The sequence below is a fragment of the Numida meleagris genome, chromosome 8 (assembly GCF_002078875.1).
Source record: "Numida meleagris isolate 19003 breed g44 Domestic line chromosome 8, NumMel1.0, whole genome shotgun sequence".
NCBI classification, from domain to species: Eukaryota; Metazoa; Chordata; class Aves; order Galliformes; family Numididae; genus Numida; species Numida meleagris.
Genome location: NC_034416.1, coordinates 11,593,054 through 11,610,009, shown reverse-complemented (window position 1 = coordinate 11,610,009; position 16,956 = coordinate 11,593,054). Strand labels below are relative to the sequence as shown.

At 51.2% G+C, this 16,956-nt stretch overlaps 1 protein-coding gene and 1 non-coding gene across 2 annotated transcripts; one reads left to right on the top strand and one right to left on the bottom strand.

Annotated features, from left to right (window-relative positions):
• Positions 364-435, bottom strand: TRNAE-UUC. Its single transcript has one exon. It is a non-coding gene; the product is annotated as a tRNA-Glu (tRNA).
• LOC110403116 (ras-related GTP-binding protein A) lies at positions 834-13,285 on the top strand. The gene is made up of 10 exons (XM_021405961.1): positions 834-1,020; positions 1,426-1,459; positions 3,442-3,541; positions 4,514-4,580; positions 5,573-5,795; positions 7,846-7,941; positions 8,405-8,527; positions 10,754-10,845; positions 11,710-11,825; positions 12,732-13,285. Exons 2-10 carry the CDS (start codon positions 1,433-1,435, stop codon positions 12,827-12,829), a joined length of 942 nt encoding a protein of 313 aa, XP_021261636.1. The 5' UTR covers positions 834-1,020; positions 1,426-1,432; the 3' UTR covers positions 12,830-13,285.

Here is a 16,956-nt window from a genome sequence, read left to right as displayed (position 1 = left end):
ATTAACGTACGAAGGAATGCTATTTAGACTCGTCCTATGGACTAATTCCGTATACTTTATAGTTTTATCTCAGTGGGTTCTTTGCCGTGAGGGCGCAACACTCCGCCACCGGCCTTTGCCCACGGCCCGCACGTTGGAACCTCGCTGAGGGACGCAAACGGCGGCTGCGCCGTGCTGGTAAACGCGACCTGGCGCACGCTGCCCCGTCGGGAGCTCCGGCCTCGCCCCCACCCGCGCACTTTAAGCTGACGGGGGCCGCGGCTCGCCATGGCTGCGGACCTCTGGCAGTTCTGGGCGGCTCCGGTCGCCAGGTTCGTTGCCGTGTGAATATCTCCAAAAGGATGGGAGCAAAAGTGAACCTCCTTCCCATACCGGGAGTCGAACCCGGGCCGCCTGGGTGAAAACCAGGAATCCTAACCGCTAGACCATATGGGAGGCGCTGAGGAGATTCTTCTCAGCCCGCCTCAAAACGTTCACTATCCGCCATTGCTTGAGTCCTCCACACGACGCCATGCTGGGCTGTACCGAAGCCCGTTCGGGCCGCTCTGCAAACACCGCAGGATCGCTACCGACTCGGCAGCCTGCAGACTGTGCCCGGCCCCGCTGCCGCCCCTCCTCCACACAGCCCCTGGCAGCAGGATAGCTGCCCTCACCCAGCATGGCGGCCAGAGCTTAACGGTTCCACCCCTTCCTCCCCTCGCCCCGCCCCTACCGCCGTTGGCGGGGCCCTATCACGTGATTTTGGAGGCGTGGTGGGAGCAGCGCTCACGTGACCGGCGGAGGCCGCCGAGCGCCGAGTCTCGTGAGCGCCGCGGGGGGGCCGGGGCGGCCGCGGCCAGAGCGGGCGGGACCCCACCGGCGCAGCGGGCTCACGCGAGGCCGTGGCTTTGAGGCCTGCTCCGGAGCGCGGGGCGCTCAGACCCGCTCAGCGCGGCGGGCGGCCCGGTGACGCGCCCCCGCGGCTCCCGCCGCCCGCGGGCTCCGCCGAACCGGCCTGGGAGGTGCCCGGCGCGGATAGAGGTAGCGGGGCGCGGCGGGACCTGGGCCGTGCGGGGCGGTGCGGAGCCGTGCGGCGCCGCGGGTGCGGCTCGCTGGGCTGGGAAAGCCCGAGGCCCGGTGCTCCCGGTGGCCGCGGCCCGGCTGCGCGGGAGCGGGGCGGTGGGGCAGCCGCTTGCGGTTCCCCCGCTGGGGCCTGCAGTCACGGGGATGCTGCTCATCGCGGGCGTGTGACAGGGCCCGCCTGCAGTGGGGCTGCTTCCCTCCGGCCCCGCAGCCCGGAGCGGCAGCTGTCAGCGCCCGGCCGGGCGTGCTGGGCTGTGTCGGGGCGGGAGGTTCCCCTCGCACGGCGCTGGTGGGAGCTGGGGTTCTGACGCGCGGCCTGCGTGCGGGAGCCGTAGCCGTGTAACAGTGCCGTTGTCTCTGCAGGGAGGTGATGCCGAGCACAGCCATGAAGAAAAAGGTAAGCAGTTTGATTTCCCTTCCCTGTCTGCATTTGCTAACGTGGCTGCGTGTTTCCATCTGTATCCTGGGGTGTTCCTTGGCTGCCAGCTGCCTCCTGAGGCTCTCACGGTGTTTGCTTAACGTGCTAGAAGCCAGCATCAAATTTGAGTTTGTTTGCTGGTGTAAGGGCAGGCTGGCAGCAAAACTGCACATCCCCTGTAACGGCTACGTGAGTATTTCTGGTACGTGTTGTGAAAACCCTCTGCTGACTGTGGCTTCCTGCGGCACAGGGGAAGAGGATGTGCCCCAACCTGCTCTGCCGGCCTGGGGAGACCCTCTGGGTGTTGCAGGAACTGGTGTGGGCAGCTGCTCACTGCTCTGAGGGCTCCTGGCAGGGCGAGGCCAAACGCGGGGTGAGACAGCAGCGCTGTGCCTTGCGTGTCCCAGCAGTGAGCAAATCCAGATCAGCCCAGGCGGCAGCATGAGGAGCGCTCGGCTCTCATTCTGTGTTGGGTGAGGATTGGGTTTCCTCTCTGGCCCTGCTTGCTGGGGTCTGACCTCTCCAAAAGGCCACTGTAGCCTGATGCTCCGGAGTTAGGTTCCCTTGTAGCCTGATTTGTGCTGTGTCTTGGAGCCATGCTGACTGTCTGCAGGTGATGCGAAGTAGGAGATGCTGCTGTTCTTTTGCTCTACGTGGGCCTTTCTGGAGTCTGGCTTCAGCTAGACTGGAGGGTGTAACCTGAGCAGCCAACTGCTTTGAGAAAAGCCTTTTTTTCACAAAACCATCATGGCTCTTCTGAGCAAAACAGCAGACTCTCCTTCTGGAAGGGGCCTTTGCCTCGTGCTATGATGCTGCGGTTGCTCCCAGAAGAGCACCTCGTGCTACAGGGCGCTGCTGCCCGCGTTGCTCTGAGGCACTTGCAGCAAGGTCAGGACGGAGCAAGCACCTTCCCAGCCAGCCCTTGGCACTGGAGTAATGCACCAGCGCTGGTTGTGCTCTCGTTAAACTGATCCTTGACGATAGATTTTCAGAGCTGTTGCCAAAGGGCTGGATTTGACTTTGTAACTGGAACTTGTTTCACAGCTGTTTTTGAGAGCGAGTCCATGTTGGCTGCCACCGGTTTTATATTTATTTTTAGATCACGATGCAGAGTCTTGCCTTGTGTGATCGTTTCCCCCTCTTCTCCTCTCAGCCATCCCATAGTTTTCTGCTGCCAGAGGTGCTGCCTCTCTTTTGGCCTGAGGATCTGTGGACTGGATTCTAGGATGGAGTCTGTTTCCCTGCATGGCAGCTTGATGTACTTGAGCTGGGCTGTCCCATTGGCTTTTAGTTTTCTGCTAGGGTTCTGACACCTGAAACTCAACATGGAACTTGTATTTCACTGCTGTCAGGGGAGAGAAACCAAGCTGTGTTATGAAAAAGGAAAGAGCAAGATTAGGAGAGAAGTAACGAGTGGAGAATGCCAGTGCTGAGTAGGCAAGCGATTGCTTTCAGCCTGGTTTTAACGGCTTGAGATAAAACTGGTTCTTTGCTCTCATTGAACGCATCAAGCCTTCACCTCTGGTGCCAGTGCATTTGGAAAATGTTGCAGCCTGGGAAGGGCTGGGGAAAGAGGAGATTGGCAGTGGGTCCTCTGCCACGGTGTGTAGGAAAAAGGGCTATGGTCAGCAGTGGCTGCGAGCTGGCTGAACTCTGAGTGTTACGCACCCAGCTGAAAGAACAGGAGCGTGCAGTGCCTTGAAGGGCAGCAATTCCTGAGAGAGCAAAATAGAATGGTGATGGGCATGGTGTTGAGAATGCAGACAGGATGGAAAGGATTTTAGGATGCGAAGCAAGGAGGTAAGGCCACCCATCCCCTGCTTTCCCAGGTATGGTTTTCTTCTGATGCCACTTCAATCTGTAGTACCAGAGTCCTGTCGGTTGCTGCAGCTGCAAGATGGGAGCCATGGAGAAGGCAGTGCTCTGTGGTAGCTAATTCTGCTTTTTTTTTATCTCCCCAGGTGCTTCTGATGGGTAAAAGCGGGTCTGGGAAGACCAGCATGAGGTCCATTATCTTTGCAAACTACATTGCCAGAGACACACGACGCCTGGGTGCCACAAGTAAGGCTTCTTTTGTGTGGACTGGGAATTCTCAGGGCTCCAGCGCTGTTCACTCAGAGGGGTGAGGCTGTTCCCCCAGATGGCCCTGCCTTGCCTTTCCCCCAGCAGGAGCAGGGGGTGCCTGCTGGTCTTCACGTCAAACCTCGCTCAGCGGTTCAGCTGAGCTCAGGTGGAGGCTGGAGTGAAAGAGAAAGGAATGCTGTATCCAGTCTTGCTGCTTTATGGTTGGGCTTTCATCCTTCCTTTTTTTGATCAGTTGTCAGCCTCTGCTGCTACACCTGTTATTGGAGGAGTGCTCAGAGCCTCCTCGTGGTCCCTTTTTGGTGCTGATGCCTCTCTGCTGTGAGCCTGCTGATGGCTAGCCCAGCTGGAAGCACAGTGATCTTACCACGTGCCTGGGGTTTTGGCAGGATGATTCACCAATCGTAATTGGCTTCTTTTGCCTCTTTTACTCCAAAGCCACTGATCTGAAAAAGCACACAGTGATTCCTCTGAAACAGTGGCTTGGATCACTGGGATCTAACACTGTACTGTGAGGCACCCATGAGGATTGGTGTATGCGTCCTTGCTGTGGATTTGGTCTTTTCATGAAGTGTGCTTTCCATTCTTTGTCCTACAATGTTGTGTTTTTCTTTTTTTTTCCCCTTTAATTTAAAGCCTTGCAGAACATGGTGGAAGTAGTGTCATTCTTAAAATATCACAAAAATCAGGGAACATGTTTCTGAAGGGAAACTGCCTGCTGTGCATCTCAGGAGAGCAGTATCCTGGTTTGCAGGCAGGAAGGCTTGGGTTACTAAGGGAGCTGCATTTATCTGTAGTGTCTCCAGCTCCAGATTTACATACAGCAATGCTGTTTAGATGGACTTTTATAAGATGTGGGCTATATTGCAGAGAATGGTGGTGTGGCCACCCAAGGTGGCTCTGACCTGGGCGTGTGGCTCAGCTGGTAATCTCCCTGTTGTCTCTTTTCAGTTGATGTGGAGCACTCCCATGTTAGATTTCTAGGAAACCTGGTATTAAACCTCTGGGACTGTGGAGGGTAGGTACTTTTTTTTTAAATTTTATTTTGAAGCTGTTGGGGGTTAGCTCTGCTGAATAAGGTTGGGGATGTAACAAGAGCAGGCACCCCAAGGCACTAGCGTGCTTTTTGTGTCTGGAGAGAATGGAACAAACTTTGTGCGTGCCATGGTGAAACGGGTGAGGCAGCTCTGGGGAGAGTGGATACCACATCTTAGGCTTGTGCATGGAGGTGGGTGGAAGAGGCTGGTCTGATTACTGCAGTTTGGAGTCTGAGTTATCTCCACATGAAAGATGCAGTGCATGGGCCCACCCTTTCCTTGCTGGCTGCTTTATTTGTCTAGCAAGAAGCCTGAGCCCTTCACCCGAACTTTCTCTTGAAAATGATGATGGTGGAGGTGATGCTGGTTTTGGAACTGCATCTCATGAGGTTGATCCAAATGAGGTGCGTGCTGAGAAGTGATGTTAAAGATTGATGGTGATCCTGTGGTTCCTGGAAGCAGCTTTTTAAAGAACGCTCCCACTGGCAGAACCTCAGCAGAGCTGTCAAACTTTGCTAAGCTTCACCAAATTTAATGTCCTTATGTTTTGTCTGAGCTGTATTCAGCAGAAGTTAGTCAAAATGCATTTAAACCCTGTAAAACAGGCTGTACTGGTGGTTTTACTGCTGCTGTGGCTTTTTTGTGTGCAGCTCTTTCAAAGCAATGTAGCTTTGTTTGTGCTAGCCCCGAGCAGCAGCTATGTCCTGTAGGAAGCTTCTGCTTCTTGTGAGAGACTGGGAAGCAGATGCTCCTCAGGAGCATCCTACTGTGCTCGGTTGGAAATGCTTAGGGAGCCTCATATCCTGGGGAAGTCAGCGATCTGTGGGGCTCTTCTGGATTCCTGCGGTGGGGTCTGCAGCTGAACACGTGAACACCTCCAGCTGGAGATATTTTACAGCGCTTTTCCTGACCGTGCCGAAGCCCGGTTGCTCTAATGGGAGTCTCCTTGTTCTGTTGCTCTGCTCCTCCTCAGACAGGACACCTTTATGGAGAACTACTTCACCAGTCAGCGGGACAACATCTTCCGCAACGTAGAAGTCCTCATCTATGTCTTTGATGTAGAAAGCCGCGAGCTGGAGAAGGACATGCACTACTACCAGTCATGCTTGGAGGCGATTCTTCAGAACTCTCCTGACGCAAAGATCTTTTGTCTAGTGCACAAGATGGACTTGGTGCAGGAGGATCAGCGGGACTTGGTGAGAAGCTGATAGCTGCCACAGAAATGGTTTCAAATAGAGCCTCTTTTGAGTGTGCTAAAGCGTTGCTGGTTCATACCTCAAGCACAGTCCCATCAGCACTGTTCCTGAAATGGCTTCTTGGATGTTGGGAGCTGACCAAGCCCTTTCCACCTTTCCAAACTGTATGTCAGTGCTGTCTCTTGCATGTAGTCCAGTGGAGAAGAGACCTGAGGTATCTTTGTAGGAACAAGTACTCTTAAGCCTTTTCTTTTATAGCATCAATTGTAATGCTTTTACCAGTGGGAAGGAAGATAGAACTGAAGGAAATCTGGCAAACTTGAACTCTCTTCTGACTGTTTGGGTGACTTTGAGGATTGTGGTGATGACAAGTGATGGCTGGTTTCTTTTTAGCTCTCACTTTCATTCCCACTTAAGCACTGTTCTAAAGTGTAACAGAAACAAGGGTTGAAACTCTCCCGGTTAACTAGAAAGAGGTTTTTATTAGCTGATGGTTCTGCTTCCTGTCACAAGGTGTTCTGTGGGGCCTGTTTGCCCAGAGGTCACTTCTTGGTTTAACACTTAGGTGCTCAGGGAGGCATCCTGCAGAGGCTGGGGATCAGCCTCCCAGAGAAGTTTTGTGCTTTCTGTTCTCTTCAGGGCTTTTGGAATACTGCAGGGAGACTGGAAGATGGTGGGTTTCTCCCAACCTTGCTTTTTCAGCTATGACTAAAAGCAACCAGCTCCTGATGCCAAGGCATAATGTTTCTTGTGGGTTAGACACCTTTGCCTGGCAAGGACATCCCTGGCTGCTTTCCACTCCCTGACCTGGAGCAAACCTGGAGGCTCCTTTGGGCTGTAGTATGAAGTCACATTAAACGCTCTGGTTCCTGGTTAGCATGTGCCTGGGCAGCAGCAAAGGCAGTGTCAAGAGGTCCCATGGCTGCAGCCACACCCTGACCTCCCTGCAGCGTTACACTTCTTCCACGCAGCGTTTTGGCTGCAGGTCGCTTGTTCTCTGTCAGTGGTGGTTCTCCTTTCCTAGTTCTGCCCTCCAACTCAGTGCAAAAATAGCTCTACGAGCCTGTTGGTGGTAGGGTTGAGTCAAGGGCTTTTTCATCACGTCCATCTCTCTTCCCTACAAACTGAATGAAGACTCTTAAGATCTTTGTGATGCTGTTTTGTCTGGCTAGGTTTATATAGTTGTGCAAATTCAAGTGAGGCCTTGAAGCGTAGGGTGGCCAGGCAGAAGAGGGGCCTTACTTTGTGTATATTTTTAGTGCGTATCACTGCACACCCATCAAAGCTGTTTTAAAGTATCTGCTATTCAGAAGAACATGCAAAAAATTCTTGAACTGGGCCAAATCACTGTCCCTGCAAATCGTTGTTAAACCTTTGGTATCTCAGGCCCCAAGATGGTAAGTGTTGGCCTACACAGCTTGTGCTGGAGATCAGCTTGCTCTGTCATGTTCCTAAAAACAGTAAGGTGAGGTGAAGGTAGTCATCGTGCCTTCCCTTGCAGGGCACAGTGCCAGCTCTCCTGCTGGTTTTTTTTTTTACTGCTTCTGCAGGAGTTTGATGCAAGGCTGTCCTCTTTGTTTTACCCCTCCTTTTTTGTAACCATAGCTTCTAAGGGCACAGCATGGTGGGAGAAGTCTGTGTACTTGCCTCAGAGCTGCTTTGTTACTGCAGTTCATAGTGATGAAGCTCTCTAGTGCTTTCCTTATACTCTTTTCACGATGACACAGCTTTTCACATATGACCAGGGGCTTGCCAGATTTCAGGTCTTCTGTAAAATTCATGTGCATGCACTTCCATTTCCGCTCCGTAACACCATAGTTATTCCAAGTTTGAGTCTCCTGCTGTGTGACAGCCAGGGTCTGCTTGTTCCTGCTATCCTAGTGGAAGGGGTTTCTGACAGTCTGTCCTAGCCAGCAAGCTCTGCCGCTCTCTTTTCTGCAGTGCTTTGTGTACTTGAGTATTGTTTGACATGTGTGCTAGAAATACAATACAGTAACCACACCAGAGGCTAAAATATTTACACTTAACTGCTAGTCTTCTTACTTGACAGATTTTTAAAGAGCGTGAGGAAGACTTGAGGCGCCTTTCCCGTCCTTTGGAATGTGCTTGTTTTAGAACTTCCATCTGGGATGAAACACTTTACAAGGTTTGTACGCTGTCTTCCCTGTATCTGGCCTTTCCCCCTCTCACTCGAAAACAAGAGCATGAGGAGGGTGAGTAATTAGTTTGTTATTAACTGGCCCTTGTTAGGTCTGCAGTGACTCCTGCTTCTGCAGGTTAGCTATTGTAAATGGCATCAGAACATCTTGGGTTTAATTAAAAGTAAATAAATAAATAGAACTCCTCCATGTGTTGTGCTCGTGGCATTCTTTTAACACTGCTTAAATGTTTTGCCTAGCCACTTTGTGACTATTGTGGAGTTCACTTGGGAAACCAGATTCCACTAGTAGCCCTCAGCATGGTAGACAGAGGCACAGAGGAATGGGATCAGTGTTTCTCTCTTGTCTAGGCTGTAAGTGCTCACAACTGCAAATAGCTTTTGAGCATGCTGGGTAACGTGGGAATGAGGCAGAAATGATAATGCAGTCCTTGTCTTTCTTTGTTGGCAGGCTTGGTCCAGTATAGTCTATCAGCTGATCCCCAATGTCCAGCAGCTGGAGATGAACCTGAGGAACTTTGCTCAGATCATTGAGGCAGATGAAGTGCTTCTGTTTGAGAGAGCCACCTTCCTGGTGAATACACCTGTTCTGCCCTTCGTGTTTCTCTGCCCAGCCTAGGACGGAGTTCCCTGGAAGGAAAGTGCTGTTGTGGCAGTTGCCCAAAGAGAGGTGCCAGCACCAGATGGCAGAATGCTTTGCTCCAGGCCTTGTGATATTGAAAGTAGCTGACATGCCTTGGTGGCTCATGTGACCTTCCCAAAATTTCCATGTCTAGCTGTTGAGACGAGGGCTTGATTGGTATTTCCCTCTTCCAGGCTGTGAGAGGCTTTCATATCCCCATTCTCTTGTTGGCCGTGGGAGTTCTCTTGAGAATTCCTTTCTGCACAGGCCAAGAGCCTTCTTTAGCTTGAAGAAGTCTTTTCAGTTCCTCCTAGACTGGCTTTTTAACTCCTCCTAATTCCTTTTTTATCAAGCGCCCGATGCTCTACAAACCTGGAGTATGGGTAGAGGATCACAAGCAGTTGTGTTGCTGTGGGTTTTGAAGTTACCATCTGTGCGGTAACTGTGCTTCTAACCCGTTGTGTCCAGAAGGTAAAATGTGTTGGTTAAAACCACCGCTGCTGCTTGTCTTTCCATACTCTTAGTTTCTAGATTGGTCTCTTTGGGCTTTATACCAGAGCTGTAGCTGACCTGGAGAAATTGCTTTTTCAAGTCTGAGTGCTTTCCTTGACAAACAAAGATTTGATTTTTGAAGTTACAGTGCCGTTTATTTTCTGTTCACTTCTATTGTCAGAAGCAGACAGCTCCTATTTCTGACAAGTTCTGCTTTTTGACTTCATGTAGATGACAAATAGTGTCACCTTGGTGATGCGTAGTGGTATTTATGTGCACTCAAAAAATGCATTTTTTTAACTGAAAAATAATTTTTGTAGCAAAGAATTGTGCTGATTTTTCAGTGTAAAGGTGCCTTTTAAAGACTTTTCCCTTCTCACTGTTTTCATGCGTTCAAGTTTCTGCAGGGACTGCTTTCTCCTGAAGTGAGATCTTATTCTGAAACTGTACTCAAAACATAGTAACTGAAAAACCTGGAAAGTTGAGGAAAGAACTTTGATACCAAAGCCTTTGCTATATGCATGTGATTTTTTGAATGTGGCTCAACTTGTACCTGTAGGAGTAGTTGGGCAGGTGTAAATGTAGAAAACAGATAATGGTTTTCTAAGGGAAAGAAGACCAAAAAAACCCCAAAACAAAGACACACAACAAAAACACACCACAAACAAAACCAATCCCACCTTAATTCCCAGAAGCCTGTTAAATACAGCTCCATGGGAAGAAAATTGAGTTTAACATCTTTGTGCAGGGGTATGTGATGCTTTCAGCAGCAGTGGGTTTCATCATTTGTAGAACGCACACAGCCTCATGTTACCGAAGTGATGCTCCTTAGGAGGCTTCTGTGGGAATGAAGCTGCAGCAATTTGAATGTGTGCAATCCCACTTAATGCTGCAGATAGCCTCCTTGGCCCATTGACTGCCTTGGCTGGAGAGGAAAGGTCTGTAGGCTGCCAGCCACGTGGAAGCAGTGGGAGTGAGGTCGGCATGGATCATCTTGCGAGGGCTTCTGAAAACTTGATCCTTTCCAACTCTGCAGCCTAGCACCAAGGTCTGCGCCTTGCTGCAAGATTTCTGTGTGGGAGGAGGTGGAGGGAAGCGTATCTGAACGCAGGCAACTTAGCACAACCTTAGTCTGACTCAGGTAATTGATGGAGACCGAGCTCCCTAGGAAACAGCTGCCTTTGTTCCTCTTGTCCTAGCTGGAGAAGAACAGCTTGCTTTGGTTTGAGAGCAGTGCTGGGCATCCCACGTGTAGAGCAGCACACTTCTCAGGTTTGGTCTGTGAAAGTCTGCAGCATGCTAGGTGTAGGTAAACTGTTCCAGCATTTGTCCAAGGTCTGTTTGCCCTGCAGGAGGTAACGGTCTCACATTTCCCCTCCTTTCACCTTCATGTTCTTTGAATCAAGATTGAAATGGCTGCTAAGTTGGAGTATTCAGACCCCACGTGGTCAGGAGTGCCTCTTGCGTATCTTATGTTATTTGCTTCTGCGCTTGTTAAGGCCTTCCTGGGGATGATAAGGCCGCATCCTTCTTTACCATGAAAGCACCACTAGTATTGCTGCAAATGGTTTCTAGAGGCAAAGGGAGTCTCTGAGTTGGGCACCACCAGTTTCCTGTAACTGCTGTTGAACGTGAGTAAGCTGTACTGAAATCAGAAACTAACTCTGCACTCTTTCTGCCTTTCAGGTCATTTCTCACTATCAATGCAAAGAACAGCGGGATATCCACAGATTTGAGAAAATCAGCAACATTATTAAACAATTCAAACTAAGTTGCAGGTGAGCTGGTTTAGTCATTAGGTGGGAAAGATCCCTGGGCAGGTATTTCAGTTTCGTGCTGAAGCAAGGAAACTCTCCAAATAAATACTAGTTCTGTGCCTCCTCAACAGTCTAAGGATTTGCATTAGTTAAGTTGCTGGCTAGAAAGCGCCATGTTTAAATATGTCAGAGCTTGTTATCTTTCATAACTTCCCCCTTTGCTGATTGTTGAAAGAGCTGTTTCAAAACAAACTTGTTCTGGGCCTCTTTCTCCTGCGCAAGGTAGAGATGTTCCAGGACTGATCTGGTAAACTCACGCTGCCTTGGGAAGAGGGGGCTTACAAGCACTACTGGTCAGTATTTTGAATTGAAAGACAGAAAGCTGACTTCAGAGTAGCTTGTCTTTTGAACACCTTCAGGTGGTTCCACAATCTGTCCGCAACACCCCAAAGTTTAGAGGCTGAATGGGACAGAGAAGTGGCAGCGTGCTATGCAGTGCAGTCTCCAGATGTTTCAGCTTTATGCCTACTTAGAGAGGGTGTAAACCTACTTTGGAGTGGCTGAGCCATTACTTCAGTGGGGCAGGTGGTGCTGACTGCTGGGGCCCTGTGTCCTCAGGGAGGCAATGGGGTTGTATACCTTGAGTTACAAGCATTCATCGATCAACACTCAGATGGTTTTATATTGTTCTTGTTGGTTCAATTAAGCCTAAAGCTAGAGCTTTTCCCTTAAATGAACAAATTGTAGCCTCATCTGGTGTTCGTCTTGGCAAGCAACACCTGCCAGTAAATGCAGATAAACATGGGGCGTGATGATGTGGGGGAAGGTCTGTCTGAGCACTCTTAGAGTCACAGTGCATTTACTCTTTCTTTTTTCCCTCCTTAGTAAGCTGGCGGCTTCTTTCCAGAGCATGGAGGTCAGGAACTCTAACTTTGCTGCTTTTATTGACATCTTCACATCAAATACATATGTGATGGTGGTTATGTCAGACCCTTCAATACGTAAGTTGAAGCAAAAATGAGCTTCTGGCCTGTTTTTATTCACAGAGACTAAAAGCTGGATAAGTCTGGCTCGGAATGCATTTGTCAGAACACAGCAAATGCCAGACAAAGCAATGAGTAGTTCAGAGGTGCAGGGGGATCTGTCCCGCTGGCTTGCCCTGTCTGAGCAGTGGGAGGGGAAGGTGGTTAGAAAGTGACTTTGCAGAAGAGATGTGTGCCATTGACAGCTGAGCTATTTGTTGCTGCCCAGCAGAGAATTGTAGCAACAGTGGGGAACCACTTTAACAGATGTGACCTGATTTGATAGGTCCTATCAAATAACCTATTTTGGGCTGCTTTGATCTGGCAGCTTTTGAAAAGGAAGCAGAGGTGGATTGTGGATGAGTGTTTGCTCTTGCTGCCTGCGCTGTCCTGGAGGGCAGGGGCTCTAATTATAGTAGCATCTGTTTATCTGAAGAACTTGGAGGCAGCGGTGCCAGAGGCACGCTTGAATACTTCGTTCACTGTTCACAACTGTAGTTGAAGCTGTTAAAATTGGAGGTGTTTGAGGCCGCTGTCCTGGACAGCTGCGTGACTTACAGCCGTTCTTCAGGAAGGGGAGGGGAGGATTGTTTGACTGGATTAGGGAAAGCCTGTGTGAACTCTGCAACCCTGAGTGAACTATTGAGCTGTGATGTTGCTGTGCTTGAGGAGCAAATGAGAAGCTGAAGTGACTTCTGAATCGCCTTGTGAGCGGACTGCATAGGTGTAGTTTGCTCTGGGATCAGCAGGTACCCCACACCTTTGCTGACAGGACCTGCAATAACTGCTGTCCTCAGGCAGCTTTCAGGCTGTGCTTCTGAGCGTTTATTTTCTCGCATCCATTCTAACTGTTTTTCTCCCCTCCCTGTCCCTTCTCTATCCCAGCTTCTGCAGCTACGCTGATCAACATCCGCAATGCCAGAAAACACTTTGAGAAGCTGGAGAGAGTGGACGGACCAAAGCACAGCCTGCTCATGCGCTGAACATTGGCCAATGCACATGGTCTTTGGCAGGAGAAAAAGTGGATTGGAACTACCTTTCTTTTAGGAGAATCTAACAATGTGGATGTATTTGTGGGCTTTGAAATGAGTGTGCTGCTTACCACCGCAATCTTTATTGTTTCTCCTTTTAACGTTGGACACTAGTCACTCGGATGATGTCTGGATACACTGCGGACCTTCAAGAGACTCCTGGCATTTATGGGGTTGGGAAGAAGTGAGGACAGGTGATGTGCACGTGGTCTCATGCTCCTGGTCGTCAGTGGCACGTGGCAGAGCCTTTTTGGATGTTTGCTCCCAGGTGATCCTATAAATCACAGGGACGAAGTATTTACTATTTTATTGGTAGGTTGCTAGAATACATTTATAAATTTCTCCTTGTCTTCAGTCATGAAAATAAATTTTTGCTACCGGGGATTTCAGATCCTGGGGCTTTGGAAAGTGGGTTTTCTTTCTTCTAAAACCCAGGGCAGCTTTGGCAAGCAGATGTGTAACAGCTGCGTTTCTCCTTTCCCAGTATTTTCGGGGGCATTGGCTGAAGGTCATTCCAAAGTTTCATTTGAGATTTTCTTTTTTTCCATGCTGAGGCAAGGTTTGCAGGTGAAGCAGTCGGGATGACGTCGGCCTCTCGGTACTTCCCGGGATGATTGAAAGATAACAGTAAAGAGGAACCAAAGGCCAAGCAGCAAGAGTCCTGGCATGTCTGGTCTCCCTGCTGGGGATGATATGGGTACACAGGAGCTGTAGGATGTGGCAGCTCTGGGCTGTGTGCATGAGCTATATTAGCTGCGTTTGTGACGAGTCAGTTGGGCAGCGTTTGGCATCAGTATGTCTTGACATTACGTCCATTCTGAATGAATTTTTGTGTGCAGTTCCATTAAACATAGGAAGAACAAAAGCACTGTGAGTCAGGGGACTCTCTGACTTGGGTGGGAGCTGATGCTTGTCAGCATCTCTTCCCTTATTTCTTGCTGCATCCAATTACTGTACAAAAGAGGGTGTGGCGACTCAGCCTGGCTCTCCACTCTGCATTCTCAAAATCGTGCTTTCCCCCTGCATCTCTGGCCCACACACTGCGAAAATACCTGCAAGGGTGAGCCTGTGATATGGGACCTGAGAGCTGAAGGGCAGATCTCAGCTGAAGAGCTGCGCACGAGATCTTCCATCAATTCTAAATCTTCGTGGTATTAAACACCCATGTCTTGCACCGCCTACTCAGCAGATGCGTTTGTGATCTGTAGGGCTGGGATTGTGTTCAGTGAGAGTCATCAAGGCAGCGTCCCTGCGGGAGGAAAGCTGAGATGCTGGTTACAAACTGAAATGCCTGAGTTTCTAGCCAGCTTGTGAATGGGTTTGAGATGCAGGGAGGGTTTCTGTTTGTCTTCGGTGCCAGTGGGTTCCTATGCTGGAATGGGAACAGCAGATCTCGCCAGATCTCACCCGCTGCGCGGCCGCTTCTGGATGGGCCAGAGTGAGCTGATGGCAGCTGCAGGCCCTGCTGTGGATGCTCCCGCAGTGCTCTGAGGTCAGTCCCTGCTTTTGTTCAGATTGTGGCTTTCTGCACCCAAACCCTGCCCAGCAGAAGAAGAGGATGGGTTGCTGCCCAACTGTACGCTGCTGGAACCTCAGAAAGCTTGGTGCTGCTGAGAGCTGTGTGTGCAGGAGATGGACTGAGAGCTGCAGTGCCAGCGTGGATCCCAGCACCTTCTGCTCAGGGTACTTTCTCCTAGCAGGCAGCCGTTCTGCCATGGATGAGGCCAGGACGGAGGGAAACGCTGCCTTATTTCCATGGTTACAAACCAAGCAGGGTTATCTCGTGCTGTGTGAGAGCAGGCTGGGAGGTACCACTGGGTTTCCTTGGAGGATAAACTGCTTAGTGCGTGAAAGTGGGATGGTGCTGGGGGTGGGAAGCAGGTAACGGTGGTGTGGGGGGAGCTGATCTGAAACAGATTGGGAGCAAAGTACTCTTGCAGGTGTCCTGGCTTGCTAGGCCTCTATGGTCAGTGATACGATGGTGGTGGCTGAAGTGTTGCTGTTCTCTTACATATGCTTGAGGAAAACAGATTTTGAGTATTTTGAGGGTTCTTTGTAAATCAGTACCTGGCTCTCTGGCGGAAGTGCTGCTGGTGCTGCTCTGTGCACAAGATGTCAAGCAAGCACCTGCAGTGCTGATGGAAATAAGCCGCTGGTTTCATTTCAAGGTGACTGACACCTTTTGGAACCACGTTATGTTTTGTCTCTCTCCCAGAAGAAAACCTGGGGGCCTTTTTTGGAGCCTGGAGTCACTGCCAGGCGTGGTGGGTCAGGCAGCCTCACCCTGCTTTCCAGGGGCCTCTCGGGTACTGGGGCAGTAGCAAGCCCCTCCCTACTTTGGCAGCTTTGCAGACTCTTGCCATCCTGAACAATCGATGTTGCACACAAATCTGGTCCCAGAGTGCCCAGCTCTGCTCTCGGTCAGGTTCTAGAGGTCCATCCTTTGGGGCTTCACCATCGAAACAGGCAGCATTCCATGTCATGAATGTCACCAGTGCTTCAAGCACAGCGAATTCCCCGCTTGGCCCCATTTCCAAGTAGCAGAGGCTGCTGTGAGACTGAGGACCAAACTGTGGGGCTGCTGGGAGCTTGGCTGTCCTCCCTGCATCAGGGAGTGCCACTGTACGCTCTTTGCTGGTGGGTTTTCTGGCTGTTTCTTTCCTGTTGCTTGGGCTGAACCAAGCATCGATGAAAAGAATTTTAGTTTTGTATTTTTAGCAAAATGAGGATGTCTTTGAAGCATGGGGGCTGAAAATGCATCGTTCCTTGCTGTGCTTTGAGGGGTTAATGCCTTGGATGGAGCCAGCTGTTGTCCTTGTCCCTTCCAAGGGAGATCTCTGAATCTGGTCAGTCATTCAGTCTTTCACTGACCCTTGTAGCAAGAAGGTGGGAACTGACCCACAATGTAAAGCCCCAGAGGGTCGTATGAACAGTCTGGCACAGTTGTACTGTGGCCTTCCCACCCCTGGGTGCCTCCGTCATGCCTTATCCTGTCCCATTTTGCCTTTGTCCTACCCAGCCCTCCTCCTGCTGGGGCCGTGTGGCACATCACGGAGCAGCTGGGTTAAGGCCTCGGAGGAGATGCTTGAGGACCAGCACAAATGGAGCCCTCCGCACCTTCAGGAGGGCAAAGCCTGGGCTCTGCAGGGCTGAAATGTCAGATTTGGCCAGAGCGGGGCCAGCGCTGGGTGGGTGGGTATGTGGGTGTTTGGAGGGATGAGCGGGTGGGTGGGGCAGGGGGTGTGGATGGTTGGAAGGGTAAGGGGGAGGTAGAAGGGATTTAGGGTTAGATGGGTATAGGGGGAGGTGCATGGAGGGATCGATGAGTGATTAGATGGGGATGGGAGGAGAAGGGAGGGTGGATGGATGGGTATGAGTAAGGATGGGTAGAGAGATGGGGGTGGGTGGGACAGGGAGGGGCATGCACTGATGAGTAGGTGGATAAATGCATAAGGGGTGTGTGAATGGATGGTTAGATGGGCACACAGGGTTAGATGTGTGTGCGGTTTGGTGTGTCAAGGGGGGGGCGGGCTGGGGAGGTGAGAGGACAGACAGACAGCTGGGTGGAGGGACAGATGGAGCAGCTGGAGGCCCACGGGGGCCACACGTGAGGCCACCTGTAAGCACCACTATCCTGCGTGGGCGAGGGAGGGGTGAACGCCCTGTCCCACGAAGGGCTGGAAATGCGGACACCCGCCCCAGCCCTTTGGAACACGGCGGGGACGAGGTTCGCACTTCCCACCGCTTTCCAATTGCAAAACCCGCACAACTCCCCTAGAATGCAGCAATTCCAAGGGGGGCACCGTGCCACCCCAGCCAGGCAGGGGCACCCCCAATTGTTTTTGGCGGGGCTATAGCACCGGCCGTCCCTGCTGCGAGGGTCCTAAGCCCCAGCTCATCCCGGCTGCCCCCTCCCGGCGTTTGGGGGGTACCCCTCGTCGGGGGGGACCCATCCCCAAACCCCGCATCTGTTTCCACGGCAACGCGGCCGCGCGGGGAGCCGCCCATTGGCTGCCGCGGCCGCTGATGTCACTTTTGGGGGCGCCCCGGTGTTGGGGGATGGGGGGCGGGTGTGGGCG